General features: G+C 46.7%; 2 protein-coding genes across 3 annotated transcripts in view; one reads left to right on the top strand and one right to left on the bottom strand.

Annotated features, from left to right (window-relative positions):
- Window positions 1-20961, top strand: part of LOC1273746 (uncharacterized) — a 166432-nt gene that overhangs the window by 102997 nt on the left and 42474 nt on the right. For both annotated transcript variants that reach the window (XM_061646983.1, XM_061646982.1), the window contains exons 7-8: window positions 4650-4790; window positions 18632-18756. In XM_061646983.1, the coding sequence (XP_061502967.1) occupies window positions 4650-4790; window positions 18632-18756 (266 nt within the window). The remainder of the gene's footprint in view (window positions 1-4649; window positions 4791-18631; window positions 18757-20961) is intronic.
- On the bottom strand, window positions 6403-18511 carry LOC1273747 (parkin coregulated gene protein homolog). The gene is made up of 4 exons (XM_312757.6): window positions 18003-18511; window positions 17828-17909; window positions 10927-11038; window positions 6403-6789 (listed from the first exon to the last, which is right to left on the bottom strand). Exons 1-4 carry the CDS (start codon window positions 18320-18322, stop codon window positions 6554-6556), a joined length of 750 nt encoding a protein of 249 aa, XP_312757.6. The 5' UTR covers window positions 18323-18511; the 3' UTR covers window positions 6403-6553.

The following is a 20961-nucleotide window of genomic DNA, read 5'->3' as shown; positions in this document are numbered from 1 at the left end:
TAGCAATCCAGTGTGGCTCGGTACACAACGCACCCGAAAAAAGCGGTTTATCCAGCTTTGCTTTCCACTGTAAATTTCCATGTATCATTAAAAAAAAAACGATGCACAGTCATTTTTCCAATTAAGTGCAAACACTTTTCCGATCGTTTGTTTAGCTAGCAGTCAGTTTTTTGGCACGTGCATTCGGTAGATGGTTTCCATTTTAAAATCTTCCAAATAATAACAACAAAAATGGAATGCTAGCGTGCGTTTCAGTTCGATAATAGACACACAACGATGCTGAACAAAACAAAGACACATGTTGTTCATCCGTTTGATGCACTTTTCAAGCGTGGTGGAAGCAAAATGTTGGACCAGGTATTTGCTTGATTCAAGCGTGTGAAAACGTGACTTCAGTCGGTCCAAAAGATGAAAGGGAAAATTGTTTTGAAATGTGTTTGCACAGCACGTACTGTGTCGTGCGTTATGTACATGAGTCTTGCCAGCCAAACAATGCGCGATGACAGTTTAACATCGAATAATAGTGGGAGGGAAAAACGACTAACTGAACATAATTTATTGTCTCTAGCCGTGTTGTTACCGTACACCAACGTACACCAACGTGCCACCGATCAATGCATTAGCAACCAGCGGGGCGACCGGGCGACCTACTACCGTGCGCTGTCGCGCTGTCTTCGTGCGGACAAGCGGCGGTTCACCGAAATTTATTCCATCCCAGCCGGTGGCCAGCCCCACGGCACACGCGGTGGTGGCTCGCACAAGAAACACGACCAACCTATTACCGACTGGAAACCGCCCATTTAACATCGGCTCGGATGTTAACGCCCGCCATTGAGTGCCACATCAATGTCGCAGCCACCCGGTCGGAGGCGCCACAAACCACCGCCGCGTGCGAGAAGCGAATGTTTCTCGAGTGAATAATAAACTCCGGAAAACCGATAATTGTCTTCTGGCGCTGACACAAACCGGGGGAAGAATCATTCGCCGCGAATCGAGGGAAGGGATGAAGCGGGACGCTATCGAACCCCCGTTTCCTGGTGGGAGCCGTTCTTCATTTTGCACCGGGCTGGGTGACAGTTTTGTCAAAGCGCGTTCCTGCCTTCGGGCAGCAGGTCGCTTCTAATCGAGACACAGCCATTGCGTCGGACGACGGGAAACAGAGGCAACCGCGCGAAGGGCGCACACACACAGTGTGTGCGGAGCAGCTTGTCGCTTTAAGTGCCTAGCATGCCTAGAATAAATTTAAAATTATCGATTGTGGTCCGGAACAACATGGACGCGCGATTATGTTCGTGCGGTTTTGCTTTTCGCACCGTACGCGCTTGTCGTGTCGTCGTCGGCGGTTCGAACGGATGGTCCCATAAATTGCAACAATTTATGGCACAACATAAACAACGCGGAAAGCCCATAAGCGGGATCAAAATTGAGACATTGCGAGCGCATTTTAATTGTCTGTCCTGCATAATGCATAAAAATCGGCACATAAAAATCGCACACAGAGTTCACTGGGCGCGGTAGAGATTCGGCACCCATTTGTTTGGGATTTTGGAATTAAAATCCGGTAACCGGTAACGTCAATCATTCGCGGGTGCCTGTGTGTTGCTGCCCATTGCTGTTGGCTGCGCTTCTGCAGAAGGGCGGTAAAAATAATATTTGTTCATTTATTTATCTTTATTCCACGACCCGCCCCGGAATACCTACCGACGCGGAATACATAATGCAATGTGCAATTGGAAAACGGTCATGGTGCAAATAATTGATACAATATGTCACGAAGCGCAGGGAAATGGTTTTGCAATCATGCCTATGGTGAAAACTGATCCGATGTTTATCGTTTATGGGTTTTATTGCGCTTGCGGTACTTCTACAATCGAAGCCACAATTATGAAAATTGCCCGGACTCAATGATGCATCTAGCTTATGAGCTTATTTGTTTTGTGTTTTTTTAATCTAGTTAAAAAAGCAAACATAATTTAATCCAAAGTAACGCAATAATTATTTCACAATTTGTTATGTGTGTGTGTTTGTAGATTTTTTTTATATTATTTATATTATTTAAACTAGCATCACTTGATGGGAAGAATAGAAAATAATTTATTTTTAGAGCTTTCGATTTACATAAATTCTTTGAACAACAATCGCTCTGTTTTGAAACATTGCTGAAATGATTCTTTTGTCAATCAATACCAACTGTGTCGAACTTATTGCCAACATCAGATAATTAATGCTGAACAAAATCTCCCATTGGTAAACGCTGGTACTTTCTAGTCATTGCACTTGCAAACCATTTAACCATGGTAAAGCAGAGTAAATTAACAAAGCTAAACGAACCGTTATAAAACCTAACCAGTAATTTAATCTATAGCCCTCTCTGGTACGGATCGAGATGCTTCTGGCAGGCGGGAGACGGAAAGCCCGTAAAGAATAGTTACGTTCCATCTTCTGTTAGGAAGGTAGATACCTTTTTACAGTATTTTTGTAATAAGTACACTGCACAGGCTCGATACCACATTGTGTTGTTGTCGGTCGGCACACTGTGACTGTGTACCGTCCAGGCAAATCCTGTGACTTCTTACTTGAACGATCCGTAATCCCTGGCAAATGTCCCTCTCCCTAGGCTACTCGGCACATTACTTCCGGCTAAACCGGAACGTCCTGTCTCCTCCCCCGGGCGGAGCTGTATGACCAATCGATAAATTTAGCTTTGACTTGCATTGGCGGTTTGTTGGTTATTTTTACTCAAGCCCCCGGGGGATTCTGGCTGTCCGGTGATAACTGTACTTACATCCAGAACACCACAGTACCGAAGCACAAACAGCTAAGCCAGTTTTAATACGTCCCAACAGCTCTGCTCAATAAGCAAATCCTGACCAAAAGCCACAAAACGTCTCCTGGTGGAGTTTGAGGTGGCAAATTGTTGCAATGGCCAGGTGTACCTATGTGATACCGGTGTAGAGGTAGATGGTAGATCATCAACTGCACCAGCGAACTGGAAAGTCCGTTTAATGAAAACGAAACTAAATGCATCTGTAAACATGCTGGCAATATAGCCTACATCCAGGGTTTCCATTAGTGAGTGCACTTTTAACCATACAGATGATACTATCAATTTTACGGATAGTTGATTACAGTTGCTTTAAACCGAGACTTTTGTACTACTATTTTTGACAGTAATAGCAAAGATAAAAATAATGAACTATTAAAACTGTGCTAATGTTTTATGTTCGAAAAATATCATGAAAATGAACAAAAGTAGCACTTTACAGCTTCAAAAGTTACATCTTTTGACATTTAGTTAGCTTTAAAGTCGAACGAGGCGTTAAAATTATATTTTCCCAATTGCACACTAAACCACACAAGGGTTGAGCAACAAGCAGCATTTTGATAATTCATACTACCTTTTAAATTGTTTTTTATTTACTTGGAAAACATTTAAAATTTTTATACGCAGTATATAACATCCCGATTTTATGTTAGAAGCAACAGAATATTTTCCTATCTGCTAAAAATATCTCTAACTACACACCTCCTCAGTTACCTTTGCTTCACAGTACAATAGTTGCACATGCGACGCACATGATTGTTCCATTATTGTGCCCTCTGGTACTTCACGACAACGAGTCGACCGGCCTCTTTGGAGAGCACTTTGACAGCACATATTGCCCTTCTCATGCTCCTTCTTTCCTTTCTCCCTTTACTTGTTGCCCTTCGCCTGCTCCTCCTACCACTCACACATCGACAGCCAATGGAAAAGCGTCAGTCATTAAGGTGCGAGAAGAAAAGCAAACATTCAACAAATGTCATCATCATGCTACCCACTTTTCGCACTCCCTGACTGCTCCGTTCTGCGTATTCTTTTTCCCTCGCTAACCGGCGCAGGTGGCGGAGCAATCGTCACTCACCCGCAAATCATCATCCTGTGGCCGGCCGTACCTAGCGCGCGTGTCGGTTGCTGCAGAATGCTCTCTGCGATGTTTGATGCGGTAGGCCACCGGGAATAGGGGAGCCAAAGTGGTGGTGATGATGATAGCACCGCAGAGTGAAGGCTGAAAACGGGGACGACTTACTCCGTGAGCTCTTGACGCTTTCTTTTGCTTGTCGGCCAGGTGTACCGGATGCCGCCGGGTGCAACGAGGCATCCAGCATTCCAAGCAATTTCTGTCCCAGCACGAAGAAATCCATCTCGTTTGCCTCGTTTGCCATCGTTTCTAGTGCGACAGTCGCAAATGCATTTGCCGTTCTTCTTGGTACTACAATCCGGCTGTGAAAGATGGGGTTGGAAAATTTGTCACCTGCACAAATGTGCAACGGGTGATCTTTTGCATGTCCTGGCGCTGCTGTAGGTGGGTGCGGTTGGGTAATTCTGTTTGTGTTGTGAATGCATGGCAAACTACAATAGCGCAAGGTGAGTAAAGGGGAAAATGTAAACGATTGTCATACAATCACCGGCTCTCCGGCAGGCTGCCAAGAATGCTGGATGCAGTTTTTGTTGTGATTGTTTGTTTGTGCTCAGCCAGTTGGTTGAGAAAATTGATTTGCTTTCCATATGATTCGAAAAACTTAGTTAAACCCTAAACCTTAATCGATCTTGTGGTAATTACACCCATCAACTTACCGAAACTAACACGTTTTTACTTGCTCTGTTTCAGATTTCAACGGCGACGGAAAGCCGGATAACATCACCTTCATGATCAAGCGCATCAAGGTCCACAACCAAAATGCGCTGAAGGATCCATCGTACCGGTTTCCCGGAAACTATGGTGTGGAAAAGTTCCTAGAGCTGTTTTCGGGTGAGTTAGATTGCTTTTGTTTATCTTCTTGAACACACACTCTCTCTATCCGCAGCGTAGGGTGTGTGTATTTAGGAAAGTTTTGTATTTCGGTTGCCTCACTGCAAGCAGCACTACGGAAGCAGCCCCCCTACACCTTAAACTCGACCAGCGTGTTTGTAGAATTAATACTTGCACAAAGTATCTACGGCAATAGGCAATAGAATTGATCCAATAATTCTAAATAATCCTACCCCGGTAGAGGCTGAAATCATGAACCCCAACGCATGATTTTCTTAACGAAATAAAAACGTGGATAAAAGCCCCTCGAAAGTCTGCTCGAAAATAAAAGTCAATGGGGGGGAAACCGATGACTGTCAATGTATATTTTATTGAAGGTCGGTTTAGTGGCACGTTCGAATGTGTGCGGATAAAAGGTTTCCGACCTACACAAAACCCTTCGTAAGTTCCGTGCGGTATGGGTGCTGTATGGGTGATTGTACGGTGCATATCTTGCTTCGATTTAAGCAGGGAAAATACATTGGAATAAGAAAAAAAAGACATGCGCAGGAGTAAGGTACGCCAATCGAAAGGTAATAGAAAATCAAATACCAATTCTATACGTTCGCGTACGCAACGAAGACCTTGTAGAGTGTGGATTTTTTCAACAGCAATTTCCACTACCGATAACAGGCAGTCGACTGCAGAAACATGTTTCTTTGGTTTTAATTCATTATATAAAATTGCCAATATGCATCTTTTGTTGTGCAGACAGTTCCTATCCAGTGTACTGCACTTTTCACACAAAATTTAAAGCAAGCAATGATTGGCCAGTCATTCTTGAAACTGAAAAACCCCGTATCACAGAATTACGTTCCAGCGGAGAGAAGAAGCAAAATATGTATGCAAATTTACTTTGCAATTTACCAATAAATTTCCTACACACATACACATTTTTGCAACCAATTGCATACTCGCCAATGGTAAGGAGGTTTTTTTTTCTCCAATTGCAAGCCTCGAAACAGGGTTGATCCTATTTGGTTATTTCCGTTTGACGGCACCCGCATTCGCAAACGAACGAACCAACCGGCAGGGATGGTTTCTCGTTCTCTCGCTTCGCTTGCCACCGCACGTGTCTCGTTCTGCACGCAACGAAGTAATAGGATAGAAAATTGCACAAATGATGATTTACCATTTTCCATCCAATTTGGGTTGTGATTTATAATATACGGCCGTTTTACTTTACACGAACGTCCGCACTTACGTAACAACGTTACTGTATGGGTCTCCAAAGCGTGCCGGTACGGTTCCGAAGATATTTACCGAGCATGTATATATGCATGGAATTCTTTAAGTTTGTGCGCTACGCTAACTTTTCTGGGTAGGGTTGACTGTTTATGTCATTAAAAATGGAAACAGTTTAATAATCGGAATGGCTAGCAATCTAATGGGTCTACTAAACACACCAGTTCCAGCAAGGCCTGCGTCATAGAAGGTTTCCTATCCGATTAGATCATTTAAACTAAGATTTCTAAAAATGTATTCGTTATTACATCTTTCAAATTTGAATTTACCAAATGAAGCTTCAGTTCCTGCTCGATTTGTAGCAACATAAATAAACTAACTACTCAAATAAGAGAAGTGCACCAACTCTCCTTTTTAAGGAGAAAGGAGAATGTATTCAAAAAGATACCACAAAAAAGACTTACATTTCTTTTGCATGATATGTTGCTAGCTGGTCATGTTGCAATTTTTGAATTGTACACACATGTTTTCCAACTGATCTAGCGATTGTAGACACAGCTTTCGTACGTCGGCACCATGTACTTAATGTTGAGATACGCATCGGGCCCGCCGCACTGTTCCAGCAGCTCGAGTGTAGCATTCACCACATCGCCAATCCGTCGACCGCCACGAAAGTCTATATGATCGCCAATGTTAACGCGCCGCTGCTTGTACAGATTCAGCATTGGCAGCAGCTGTCGATAGTACGGCACCAGAGCGATTCCGATCGATGGTCCTGTAAAAATAAAAAAAAAGAACAGTGTTTTTTTTTAATCTACGCATTCAACGAAACATAAGGATTTCAACAACTTCCTGGAACCAAGTGTAAGTCTACCAAAAAGTGTATGTTTTCCCCCTGAAGGGTAAATACAAGTCTTGCTGACATCTGTATGTACCATACGTGCTTGAAGTAAAAACCAATCATCGATCATTGACCCCTTCCGACCTTAAGAGGAAAACTCATTAGTTGGGTTTTCCTTCTAACGACAGCTGAGTAGAAATGTTCTAACTGGTTGTTTCATTACTTGATAAGCCTTGCCACTTGCAATTCCAGTCTGCGTTGACCAGCAAAAGAGCGAACGAAGATAATTGTCCATTTCTGGCTGGTTTGCGTATTTTTACCGTGATGTTATTGCTACAGATCCTTTGCATCGCACACGGCGTTAGCCGAAGCACTTTGGTGCTACTGGCACTGCCCACATGGCTGTTAATTTTTCTATTCCGTTTTGGCACATTTCCCATTCGAAGTGGAAAATATCGTCAAGTCAGCTTTTGGGCAGCTCTGCAAATGGAAAATTGAGCATTCAATTCGCTTTATGCTGCTTCTTTGAATTCTATGAACCATTTTACCAAGAGAGAATATGATGTTTGGTTCAGCTTTTGTTGTTTTTATTTCAAAGCACGTGCTTTGCCCTTCCCTCCTCCACGTGTGGTGCAATTTTTCTCGTTCAGGGACGTGTGTGGTCGTGTTTTTTTTTCGGAGCAGATGGTTTAAACTCGAAACGGAGGAGAAACCAACCAAACCATACCTTCACTGTCCGCACGGAAAGCCAAACCACATATTTCCATGCATTTTATCTATTCCGACTTTCGGTGTAATATGGAAGCAATGTGATTCAACCAATCGCACACAGTGCACGGTTGCAACTGGACAATCACCTGCGCCGGTACGAAGGGAAATATTTATTTTTATTTTATCTCACACCGCACCGCAATGTTTAAGCACAACGATTGCTTCTGGTGGTGGAGAACACGTTGTGAACGAGGGCCGGTTACACGATACCGGTAGAAATTTGTTCTACAAATTTGAACTGAACGTTGGTGCAACAAGAACCAAACAGAGGATTCATACTCACACTCGCACACGAAACAGCGCGTAAAACGTTGTAAAATAATGATGGGCCAACAGTAAAAATCATAAAATAATACTGCCGGGGTCATGTGCCTGGGGTGGCCGCGATGGAATCTTAGCGCTGCCCCTTTTTCCCTAAATACACGAGCCCCCCTCGCACGAGCCGTTTGTGTGTTGTGTGAAACACAAACCTGGGAAGAGCTTTTGTGTGTTTTTTTCACAACACGACCGAACGACCAGACAGGGCTGAATGCTGTTCGCCCGCCAGGCACACCATTTCGTGCCGTTGCTGCTATCGTGGCAGCAGTCCACGGGTACGATTCCAGCATTCGTGCGACTGGTATTGGTACCGGTTCTGTCGGTTAGTTGACTCCCTTAACCGGCAGAATTTTCTGCGCGTAACGTTGGGCAGAATATTGCAAGAAAACTCAGCCACCCCGAAGCTATTGCGGTGATGTGGTTGCAGCATTGTGTGCTCCATTCAGCAAAAATCGTCCGCGAAAAGGGCTGCTCGTGGAAATGACAAAGGAAAATGTGAAGGGGAAGTATGAAATTCTGCGAAACGACCAACGCTTTCGGTTGCGCTTTTGGGGAGTTTCGCTCCTCGTTGGAGCAAAACGGACCATCAACCCACGGGGGCTTGAAGAAGCAGAAAGGAAAGGTTTTTTTTTATTGTGAAAACAGAAAACCAAGGACATGGTAAAGATATCTTAATAAGGCTAGACGGAACATTAAATGACATCTAGTTATCATTGTTATCATGTCCGGCATTAGCGCACGGTTGAAATGAATTGTAACGGGCTCTAGCTTACTGCAGAAATCGTTTGCTATTAATGCTACGCGGGCCAAATGCACGATCGCAGCATCCTGCCGGGCGTATTCCACTGCTGCCGCTTCGGCCAAACACGTACGGTTATTTATCTAGCACAAACGTTTTAAGTAAATTACACGTTAACGATTATTGCTGCACACGCTCGGCACAGGCAACTGCTGCTACTCCGGGCTGAAGAGTTTCAATTAGCCGAGTCGCTTAACTGACAGTGAAGTGTGTGTGTAAGGCAGTGGCACGAAAGAAAACCCCAAAAGCCACTAACTCGCCCATCATATCCTTGTGCCTCACATGATTTGGCACAAACTGACGGAACACAAGCAAGCGCGGGAAAGGATAGAGAGGGAAAGCATGGTAGCGAAACTGGTGGTAAAGTGTCCGGAGTCCGGAGTACCTCTCAACACAAGCGACAGCGTTTGTCATGTTTCAACGTTAATGGAAAATTAAAATTTAATTTCCTATCTCCCTCGGCCGTCTGCACCTGGGCAATGATTTTCTTCTTTTTTTTTCCTCTCGCACGTGTGTAAATTCTTCCCAAGAGGGTTTGTGTGTCCGTGCATAGCATTCAGCCAGGACTGGGTGTGGTACATGTGCCTGGGGGGAGGTGGGTGTCTGGCAAAAGAAAGCAGATAAACCATTTCCACGAACCAAGGATAGGAAGGGGCTAATGCAGCGGCCGCGCAAACCCCGGAGTAAAGTAGCAGCAGCAGCTCCGGATTCCCAGGAGGATGGTGCAAACTGTCGAAGCTTTCCAAGATATTAAAACAATCCCAACAGGTGCCGGGGCCATAAAAACGCTATCAGTAAGTAGCTGACTTTCCTGGGTCGGTCGTCCGCAACAGCAGGCACGCCCCACACCTCCCCAGACTGAGCACTGCCTCGATTGCTGCCAATATTTTTTACTTTAATTTCAGTTTTACTCGCCATAAACAAAATTAATTAAACCCTCGCCCGTTTCTTCCCTCCGCACGGTGCTGGTGGTTTCAGGCGGTACTGATGGTGTCTGATGCTGGTAAAAGTCATCAGCAGAACCACCTTTGCTCGCACATTCTCTTTCCATGCCATCTTGTGTGCTGATGGGACTCGAACGATAATCGAACGCTTTCTCTATCGGTCATCAACGATTTCAATCGAACGCTTCATAAGAACACTTGCAATGTTGATTCGAACAAACGGTGTGTGTGTGTGTGTATGCCTTTTATTACATTACTTTACAAGATGAGGTACCGTGGTGTGCAATTATATTGCAATAATAAGAAACTACAATGGTACCGTATAATGATCGACTGTGAACGAGCAAGCTCTCAGGTTTTACACGTTCTACGAGCAATACTCATCAGTCATAAATCAATCGAACATGAATTTTAAGAGTTGTATGAGTCACAGATAAATACCAACAAACTATTTGTGTTAGCTCTGGACACATTTTAAAGGTTTGTATAAATATTGTTTGCAACCAAAGTACGTCTTTATCTGTATTTAAATATGAAAAAACAAACACAAATGCTTGTGCAATGAATTTTAAGCGTGTCAAAAGTTATTATAAGCTCCGCAAGAATAACTAAGTTACTGAAAGCCAAGACCAACAACAGTTGTTGGGCCAAAGAAGAAAGCAGTGTACATATATAAGCATAAGTTTGACAAGCATAGAAAAAGTGTGTGTCGGCTTTTATCAATTTTAGCATTATTGTAAGCCACATCTCATTCATAGATTAAACATTCCGAAACCCCAAAATGTTACCCTCATGATGATGATTGTGCTGTGAACGTTATGTTGTGAAATTAAGCGCTCTACTACAAATGTATCAATTATCAACGCAATCTTCTCGGTTGTTAAATAAAAATGAAATCACTCCGACAGAGCTCACACTGGCACCGTACAAGCACGAGCTTCGTCGTGCCAATCTAGGCTCCTCCTCTCTACGAAATCTCCCCTTGATCCAAACCACAGCATCTGGTTTCCCATGCTACAAACTAAAGGCTGCTACTTTAAGCGAACGAGCTGTCATCGTTGGGGAGCTGTGCTGTGTGACGCTTGCCAACCGGAGATGAGTCAGACGACAAAACAGACGACCCCCAACGCACTACTGTCACACACTGTCTGTCCCTCAGTTTCGTTACAAGATGCTCATCTTCCAGACGAGCTAGTGCCACATTGCCGAGACTACTACTAACCTACGACGTTTACTTACCGACACGCAGCAGCTGCTGTAACGCGTTTAATATTGCAATTATAATGTCCGGATTTCTCGTGTTCAACGCCTCGCGCATTGGCAGTATCAGCATGGGGATGGTTTGGAATATCTGGAGGGTTGGTTGCGTTGTGTTCGAATGCCAATCACACAGCGGTCCACCGCCACAAGAAACAAAGGATGAGAAGAAAATAAAAACGTGTTAGTAAAGCAAGCTAAACTCCGATCTCATCTTTGGAAGTCCTTCACCGTAATCACCACCCAGAAACGCACCGGACGGGGACGCCCGAAATGGAAATGTAAGAGATTATGATAGCATCGCAAATCGGTTGGAAGTAACGACCGCAATTATAGGCATTGTGCTCCCGGTAGGCGACCGGCGCCCTGGCGAGAGGCTGTAGCGCCGTCGTTGCGTCACTCGGGACAGGAGCATCGGGGCAAAAGCCTACGGCGCTTATCTTCACCACCAACTCATGCCGTGTGGCCTGTGTGGCCAAGCGACTGTGTCGTTCGAAACAAGCGGTAGAACACTCTCGCTATCATTACGATCGCACCACCACCCCTTACTTGAACGGGTCGATTGCCCTACCCTCTCGTCCGCCCCGCATGACGGCAATGGCGATGCGTATCATTTCGAGGACCAGAAAATCCTATCTCACTCCCTCCGCCTCGTGGGCGGTCTTCATTATAATCTAATCGTAGAACGGTTCACTAAAGCCTAATCCCAAGTGTGTCCCCTTGTCCGGGTTGCTTCTTCGACATTCTCCTTCCTCACCGCCGAAACACCGAAACCTGGCTTCTCGGATTCCTACGTATATCTAGGCACTTGGCGCACGTTCGGTAGCTGCTGTGGAGCACCGTCCGCCCTCTGAAAGTAAATTAATTTTTTCATCCATTGCCTGCGGACAGTCACACTCTGCCTGGGCGCTCCGCCTAAATCGGCTTTGCAGTGAGAGCGGGGCTGGCGGGTGCCCCCAGTGCCTTCGGAGGAGACACGGGTGTCGGACCAGAAACACTCTCAGTAACCGGCAAAGGCTGCACCCCCTGCTGGGACACTTTCAGTGGAGCTTGTGGCAGTGATGCAGAGCTGATGCGAACGATCTGACCAACTGATGAAGCCGACCGCTCGCAGGCAGACATCCGGCGTCGTAGGAGGTAGTACCTGATGTTGATGAGGCGCCGGTTTTTTGCCCGAGGGCTGTGGCCCTACCGTTAGCCGTCATCAGCATTATTAGCATCAAGCCCATCCAGAATTCCACAGCTCCCGCAGTGCTGGGCTGGGGCCCCACTCCGCGCTAATCTTCATGAAATTAATTTATTAAATTATGTACCATCATTGAGTCGGCTGTTTTCGAGCGTAAAAATCAAGCATCATCCTCGTTCACGGTGACAACAACTGTCCAGGGCCTTCTAGGAACACACAGCTAACCAGGGCAGAGGCAAGGATCATTGGCCAAGCTCGGTCGCCGCCCAGGCAAAAAGGAGAGGCGACGCGGGAGAAAGGATTCAATCTAATTTTCCAATTCGGGCCATCTTGCTTTCGCTTTACGGGGGGTTTTCCAGGGCACTTGGCGCAGGGCACTTGTGGATAGTGGCGGCAAATTTACGCCAAACTGGAGCCAAAGGATTATATCCCAGCATCCCCTCTCCTTCCTAGCTCAAATCAGCAATTCAACCAACGTCTCAACGCTGGCAGCTTCAAGACTTCAGTTCCGCTCCGCTCTGTCAGAATTGACGGCATCGCGCTGTTGACGCTTTTGCAAAATCGCTTTCGGCAAGCCGGTTGTGTATTAGTGAATGGGCAAAGTTTTACCCATTAGCGACATGGCGGTTAACTGGCCCGTACTGCGGGAAGGGGGTTTTAAAGTTTATTAATTTTAAGTTTTCCCCCTGATCGTCAGCTTCCAAAAGCGGGCGTTGAAAGGCGTACTCTCGGGCAGGTACGCTAACCAAACTGGATCAATAATATTTTGGCAAACGCAACTGTGCGTTCCAATTTCCAAACCGTGGACGGCACTCGGGGGAAATTATTGACGCGCGTAGCGCAGAGGGCCGAATAACCGTCACGTGCTCGCTCAAAGTCAAGTTCCACGATATAACTGTGCATGAAAATGTGCTGAATGAAACCCGTCGGTGACGTTTCCACACACAACAGCCGTGCCCTATTCCCATACTACTACCCCCTGGTATCGGGGAGGGGGGGGGGGGGGTGAGACACACCTGTGAAGCCACACGACACAAGCGCGCGGTCCCACACACCTTAGCCGAGGGACGAGTAATTAAGCATACAAAAGTTTATTTTAAGCGAAAATCAGATACAATGCGCTAAATTTCGCTGTCAATCGTCACCCCACGGAACGGAACAGTCAGCAGAGCACACCCGCCGAGCTGACGAATGGAAGGCCGGAAAGCCCTGTGAATGATGAGTTTGCATGCAGCTGAATCATTAATTCCTACCTGCCACGGGCTGCTCCTGTCCGTGTTGCATAAATTCACCCCCCTCCAACCGACACGTTCTCCCACGCATGTTGTCTTTCTTTCTTTTCGGAGCGGGATCGGAGCGGACGGAATCATTACTACCGAGTCGCACGGGCTTTCTGTGTGCTTCCGTCGTGCGCCAGCCTTGGCGGCGTAAAAACGTTCAGCCACACAAAGACATGCCGTGGTGAATCCTCGTGCTGCGATTCGCGAACCGGAATGGCCACGGAAACCTCCGCGGAATTGGGGAGCGGGGTTCGGGAAGGCTTTTGCGCCGTATCATGGCGCGGAAAGAAAACTTCATTTGAATATTAAATGATTTATGTTTATGCGATCACAGCGTCTGACGGAGGTGGTTTCGTTTCGCACTTTGCCGTCCTCTCCCTGCCGCCTACAAATCCCCGTCCTGGGATTATTGTGATTGCTCACTCCCGGCAAAACGGGCGGGGAGAGTTTGGCCAAAGCCGGGCCACAAAGTTCGACAGTTGAGGTAGCAGCGAGCGTTCGCGAGCAAATAAGTGAAACTCCGTGCGGTGTGTTTGCTGTGGGTTCAAGATTCGATTGCTCGCTGAGCGTTCCTGCTTTCCACTCTCATTCGCACAGCCATCGATCTTTGTCTTTGGTCGAGAGACAGAAGACGCATTCAAAATACGATCCCACCCCAATGAGCCATCCGTTTGCCATCTAAAGAATAAAGGATCTTGCCGTTCTTCCAAACCACCATTCGGCTTTTTGTTGGCGTTCCCGGGAGCATCATCCAAGCACCGATGGTGGCGGATGGTTGATTTAAAGTTTCCCACGAAGAGAGAAAAACAGTAAGCGCCTCTTGGAACATCGTTACCGTCGGGGTGGTATGTTTTTCAGACACACACACACACACACACACACACACACACACAAACGAATCTATACGTCACTGTTATGTGCGCATATTCCGTGCCCGACTTGCTCGTTGCCAACCAGCGTCACCTAAGTACCGAACAGGGTCAAATTTTGCAATTTCTTAACTCTCATTATGATGAATTTGTATGTAAATCGTGGCAATATTTGAATATTGTTATACTCATTTCACGGTGCGCACAAAAGTTTTCCTCCCACCAGCCCTTGGGCAAACGGGATGGCGCCCGCCTGCCCCCAATATCCGCTGACTGCTGGCAACGGTTGACCTTAGGCAAATACGATTCCATTTGACTCAACGGGAGCAAACTTTCCTCGAAATCGAAGATTGTGACTTTTTACTTGTTTGTATGTGTGTATGTGTGTATGTGTATGTCTTTGTATGGGAACAACGTAATCCTTCAGCAAATGTACCGGTGGCGGTTGCGGTTACGATGCTTTGCTTTGGCTCCCTGAAACGAACCAAAACCTACCTCACGGTGGAATTCTACGAAATATATCTTGTTGAAAAAGTTTGATCTAATTTCTTATTCTATTTGGTTTTCTGACTGTTTTTTGTTCTGCGAATTTTTGGATCTTTATCTTAGAGACTCCACCGGGCGATATAAATCCATGTGTAGCAGCGTGATGACAAAGCTGATTGAACACAAAACTCATCACTCTTCAACGGCACTGCACAACCCGAGGGATGAAAGACACTCGCACAAGAAGAGAAATTGAAATTCAATTCCACTTTTCAATGGCTTTAGCATTCTTACTGAAAGACATTTAGAAAAATGACATATTCCTTGCAAAGTAATCTAAAAAAAATCCAACTGTGCTATAGCATCGAAAGCAGGAGTAAAGAATCGTTTTCTTTCCCACACTTGTTCACACTTGTTAGATGATGCGGCTGTTGAAAAAGATGTATAATTGCCCTACATTATTGAAGTGTTTCATTTCTCAAAGGGATATTTTTAATTGCATTCGACAGGTTGCTGTGCTGCAGGCTGGCAATGATTCTCCTTTTGGTTAGCACAGTTCCAAGCCGATTGGTACAAACAATAATTAACTTTGCCGTTATGCAGATTGAAGATTTCGTATCATCCTGCCTGAATGTCCCTTTTCTAACTCCCCTAGCACAATCTAACTGCAAAGTAGTTTATGCTCTATGAAAAGAAACGTTCTGCACACAGCTCCACCCAAGCATTATGCTATTTATATGCCTGTCGAGTGATCTCCGACCGTAGCCCGGCAAAGGTCCCTAGGTCCCAGTATTAATTTTTCGTCTGCTCATAAAAATGCACTACGCAGAACGGCACCAGCCGAGAAATGCACCTCCGCCGTACGGGCGACGGGCAGCAGTATATCAACTAGCTGGAAAACGTGCCAACGACAACTCATCTTCATCTAGCCATCGCCTGAACCTGAGCGGACCGTGCGGAAGGTGATGATGATGCTCTATCTCATCCGCTTTTCCACGGCAACGTCCGGGGCGACGACGAGGTAAATGAGGTCAACAAAGTCCATAGCCGTGGACCGTTCACTTCAGGTTTACGGGTTTACGATGCCCATCGGACACCCGGCAAGGCTACGTGATTGTTAGCCGAAAGTTGCAATGTTGCGAGGGCTGGTCCGCTTCGAGTGCTGCAGGAGTGGTTCTCCCGGGGTCCGCATTCCGTCCATGATGGTGTTCAATGGCTAGCAGGCCGGGATAGGAAGCGCAAAGAACGTGTGTACGGCTTCGGCCGCTCGGGTAGGTTAGCGTGAAGGTCAGCGAGTTGTCGCCATGTCGGTTGTCGCCAGTAACCAACGGCACACGTGACGAGAGAGTAACGATCGCGACGATGGTCAACGTAGCACATTTCCCCAACGGTCTGGGTGGAGCAGCGCCATAATGCATGGGCCATATTGGACCCCACACGGGGTAAAGGCAATGCTTCCGCCGTAGCACACGTCACGCTCTACGGCGAACAAGTGACGAGCTGGACACGTTTTTATCTGGCGCAAAAGTGCTCGTGCGTGTGAGGGTGTGTCTACTCCTTTCCTCGTCCGGCAATGCAACACAACTAACGCTAACGGAGGATAGAGCATTATCGTGGCTAGTAGCGAAAAAAATCCCAAAGTGCGCTACCGAAAATGTGCACATAAATCTTGTTCCACAGCTGGGGGAAAGCTTCATACAAATCAGAAGAAAAAAACAGATTTTCCAAAACTAACACCGAACTCCGGACCGGAAGCGGACAAATGTGACAGCTCTCCCACACTAAACCACTATTAGCCATTTGACGAAAAAGCATCCGTCGTGTCCATCCGGTTGTCTATATATAAATGTATGTGTGTGTGTGTGGCCCAGTGCTAATGTACAACGGATATTTTTGTTGCTTCTGCACGACTCTTGCCTCAACTATTTTGCGCTAAACCAACCACCGGGTGTTGTCTGGTTTCACCGCGAATCCGCTTGTCCAGTCGGCCGCCTAACATGGCTCTTTGTGGCACACCATCAAACACACACACACATACATCCACAGATTGCATTAACGTCTGCCAGCGTCATCACTCAGGGGAGTATACTCTTGAGCGAATGTGCAGTGGAGAAAAGCATCCTTCATCCCGCAATCCAGCGCTGTGAAATGCAATTTCACAGTCTTCGCTTATTCATACGAAAAAAAACAGAAGGTTTGGGGGGATGCCTCACTTCTTTCCTTCCTTTCTCTATCGTGCCGTGTGACGTGTGTTTTCTCCACCGATGCAACACACCGATGTGGCAAAAAGATCCGGGCGGATGATTCGTACCGGAAGCGGGGCAAAAAACACACGGCCTTAGTGTGCGCACTCGGTTAGGAATGGGGATTTCATCTAGTGCAATTCATTTTCCCAACTGAAGAGATGAATGCCGTCGGCGTGCAACAGTTGGACGTTTTCATCCTTTGTGTGGCATCGTGGTACCGTTTTTTTTTTTGCATCGAGTTTTGTTTTTTTTTCTACCTCTGGAACACACTGAAACCTTGAATCTCGTGGAGGAAGAGTGTATGCATAAAGCGGCGCCGTACAGTCGTGTCCAGCAATTAGAACCGATTGTGAATGAAGCTTTCTTGCGGGGAAAGTAAATTTTTTTCGCAATGTTTTCGCGTCCCAAGCATGGGAAGTGAAATTATGCACTACGTGGAAATCGGGGTAGTTTTCATTGCTGAGGAATCCTTCAAGCGGCTACATACAGCGTACAGCTTTCGTGGAATCAAACATCCTTGTGATACGCGCAGAAAAAAGGATCTAATTTGCAAACGCTTTGGTTTTGCTTTTTGAAAAGACCACAGTAACTGAAAGGTTCGTGAAATATCCCTCAAATTATGTGGTAGATGCTCGTTCGCACATCAGGAAAGGCTCACCAACATTTCACCCTCGCTAGCGATAGAGGTGCGATACAGTAAGCGTCTGAATAATAAACGTCCCGCCGAGCGAATGACAAGCCCGAACCTTGCGCTGCTGCAATTCATCAATCATGAAAGCGCACCTCCCCTGATCTCCCCCCCAACCCAGCACTCACCTGTCGTTCGGTCCCGGCTATCAGCAGATCGCTCACCCCGTGGCGTGCAAACTCCCGGTACGGAAATGTCGACTCGCACAACCTGCAATTATTACCCAATGCCCGTTCGTTAGAGTGTCGAATTTAACGCCTCACCGCGCGCCCCTGCACCAAGCCACCCGCGCGCCTTACTTACCCATCGAAAAACAGTGGCAGAAAGCGCTGATAGTTGAGCTGTTCCGGCGGTGTGTGCCACTTGATGAAGTGTTTCACACAGCGCGTTCCGCACTCGCGCGAGATCGGTATGTCGCCGCGCAGGAAAAACCCACGGAAGCGCGATACGCGCGCCGGCCGGATGCAGAACACCGGAATGGGGCAGGGCGGCCAGACCACTACACAGCGCTGGCAGGCCTGCACTGTGAAGGCTGGCACGCGACGCAGAATTCCGGGGCATGTGCGTGGCTGGCACCAGCATGACGTTGACGGCATTTTGTTGCGATATGAGTGCGCCGACATTCGAACAACGGGCGGTGGCAGTGCAACACGGTTCGGTCGGTTGAGGGGGATTTTTTTTTTTCGGTGGAAAACAAGCCACTAGGAATTTGGCACACTGGTGTGATGCTTTCGGGAAATTCTGAACAGTTTCTTGAGCACACGGGAATTTAGATGTTTGTTGTTCGGCCGAAAGAAGAAAAGAGGAACTTCCTCACTGCACTCCACTTGACAGTTGTTCGAGAAACATCTCGGAGCAATGGCTACTTGATGCAGGCGTTGAAACTCTAACATGTTTGTTTTGTGTGTCTAATCTTTTTTTTTTCTTTACAGAGGAAGACTACGACGCGTTCTGCTTGGCGTACATGTTCACCTACCGCGACTTCGAGATGGGCACACTCGGGCTGGCCTGGACCGGTGACCTCAAGAACGCTGGCGGCGTCTGCGAGAAGAATGGGGTAAGTGACGTTCGTTAATCATCAGTTTAATATAGCAAGCAAGCAGTTCGACAGCTTTACGATCGCTCATTCCACCCTGCTGGTGCTTTAATGGAAAATTTAAATTTTTTCCGCAAAGAATATAAAGCATAGTGCCACCGGGTTCGCGTTCTGTAATTGGAAGCCCTAGCTCGGCTAGGCATAAAGAGAAAAGGAAAATCTCCAAACTGCTTTCACCCTATCTAGATCCAATTTAGCGCATCCCGCCGGCACTCGGAAAAGATCGAGAGCGGCAAACTGGAGGCGGCCGATCGGAAGCTACATCAAATTTAATGACCACTCATCGTGCTAGGCTTGGCGCAGGGAAGACGAGGTTCGGCGCCCCCCCCCCCCCCCAGTACCTGACCCAGTGCCTGCATATCCCAGATACGTACACGTATCGACCCGAGCGTCAGCGCTCGGGCAGGTTTTTTATGATTATTGGCTCAGACACGGATGGGTAGAAGCTTTCCATTAAATTTCAATACCATTCGCCCCCCAGTCGAAGATACTGAATCGGTAGCGATGGTGATGATGTGTCTCTACATTTGTATGTGTGTGTGTGTGTATGTGTGTTGGAGCTTATTTTATGCGCCAAAAAGGACTCACCAAACGCACGACCGCCGCGCACCGTTGGTAGTGGAATGGAATGGAATGGAAGGGATGAAACGAATTTTATTGCTTTGCGCGGGAAAGACTTCATCGAGTCAATAGCAGTAAACCTGATGTTGTACGGACTTGTGGCCGGAAATTGGGGGCGGTTAAGGAAGGAAAGAGCTGCTGAAAGCATATGGATTATTTGTCGACAGTCAGAATATCGTAAGCGTTTTATTGTGGCGAAGCTAAACCGAAACGCTATCACCAAACGTCTTGCCCCAGGAATGATGGATTTGTAAGCGATTGATCGTAACAGAGCAGCGTGAGTGCACCGGGGGAAGGATTACCGAACGCCAGCGTGGTTTTATATGAATGGTTAGCCCTCACTGAAGGTTCCTGGATGCTCTCGAAGTACAAATAATGCCACACATTTCGCTCCCGTGTTGCTGGTGGAAAGCTTGCGAGAAAGCTTCCCTTGGTACCTACTCGACAAATGAACCTTAACGCATATATGAACTCGGTGCTATCTGCTCTTAACGCCTTGCACTTCTTGCTGTTATTAGTGGTTGTTGCTTGGGCTTCCGGTAGATGGATGTGATTTTCCGTTTTCAATTAACCAGATCTAGCTGCAGCCTCCGAAGAAGCACCAAGATGAAGTACGTATGCATTCATTGAAAATCACGCCGTTCGCGCAATCGAAAAGTTCTTGTGGGTTAGTAGAGAAAAGAAAACCTTGAACACTTGGCGCTGTAGCGATAGTCATGTTTCTTCCTCTGCATGCGCTATTGATCCCCGTATGATACGAATGCTTGCGCTTCATTCCGAACCCGAAACGCCGCATCTCATGCGCTCCAACAGTTTTCGAACTGATAAATAGGGATTTTTTTTGCTAAAATACAGAAAGCCAGCATCATCATGTTGCACCGCGCGAACAAATATGCTACCACGCTCTGTGGCAGGAGCGGTTGTATGGCTTGCGACTGAAGTGGTCATAGTATCTCTCTATTCGAAAGTAGTTGAGCCGTGGCCGGTGAAACGGAACACATCGGAGTTAGGAGATTCATGCCAGCATGGCATCAGTCGGTGCGTCGCGCTTTGGAGCAAGCTGCTACCGTTATGCAGTTGGAAATGAATGACACATCGACAGTCTGGGTGGGCACGGCGTCGCATTGTTAGCGTGCGCTGTCAGCAGATAGTTCGCCTCTCACGCCACTCTCGCCTCAAGCAATGACGCCAAGGAGCAACGAGCAATAGCAACGGCACGCACACACACACACACACTCAAACACTGCAGTGTCGGTGCATTTTCGTTTGGAAGCCGAGCGAACAACATCGCAGACACTAACTTTGTGACAGTGCAATGGAGTGCAAATGGAAATGGTACCTCTGGTGGGACCATTATATCCAACAGTTGTTGAGTGCAAGCTGTTCTTCCATTGCTTTCCCTTTTTTACTACAATAGTAAACGTGTTGGGGAGTTGTTGTGAATGTTTTTTTCTCCCTATTCTGCTTTTAGGCGAAACATTATTTTACTACTGCCGTCTGGCACCCGGCAGGGAGGGAACTAGATTGCTTTGAACGATGGTGACG

This window comes from Anopheles gambiae, chromosome 2 (genome assembly GCF_943734735.2).
Source record: "Anopheles gambiae chromosome 2, idAnoGambNW_F1_1, whole genome shotgun sequence".
NCBI lineage: Eukaryota > Metazoa > Arthropoda > Insecta > Diptera > Culicidae > Anopheles > Anopheles gambiae.
Note: the sequence above shows the minus strand (reverse complement) of the source record. Positions and strands in the feature narration are given on the sequence as shown.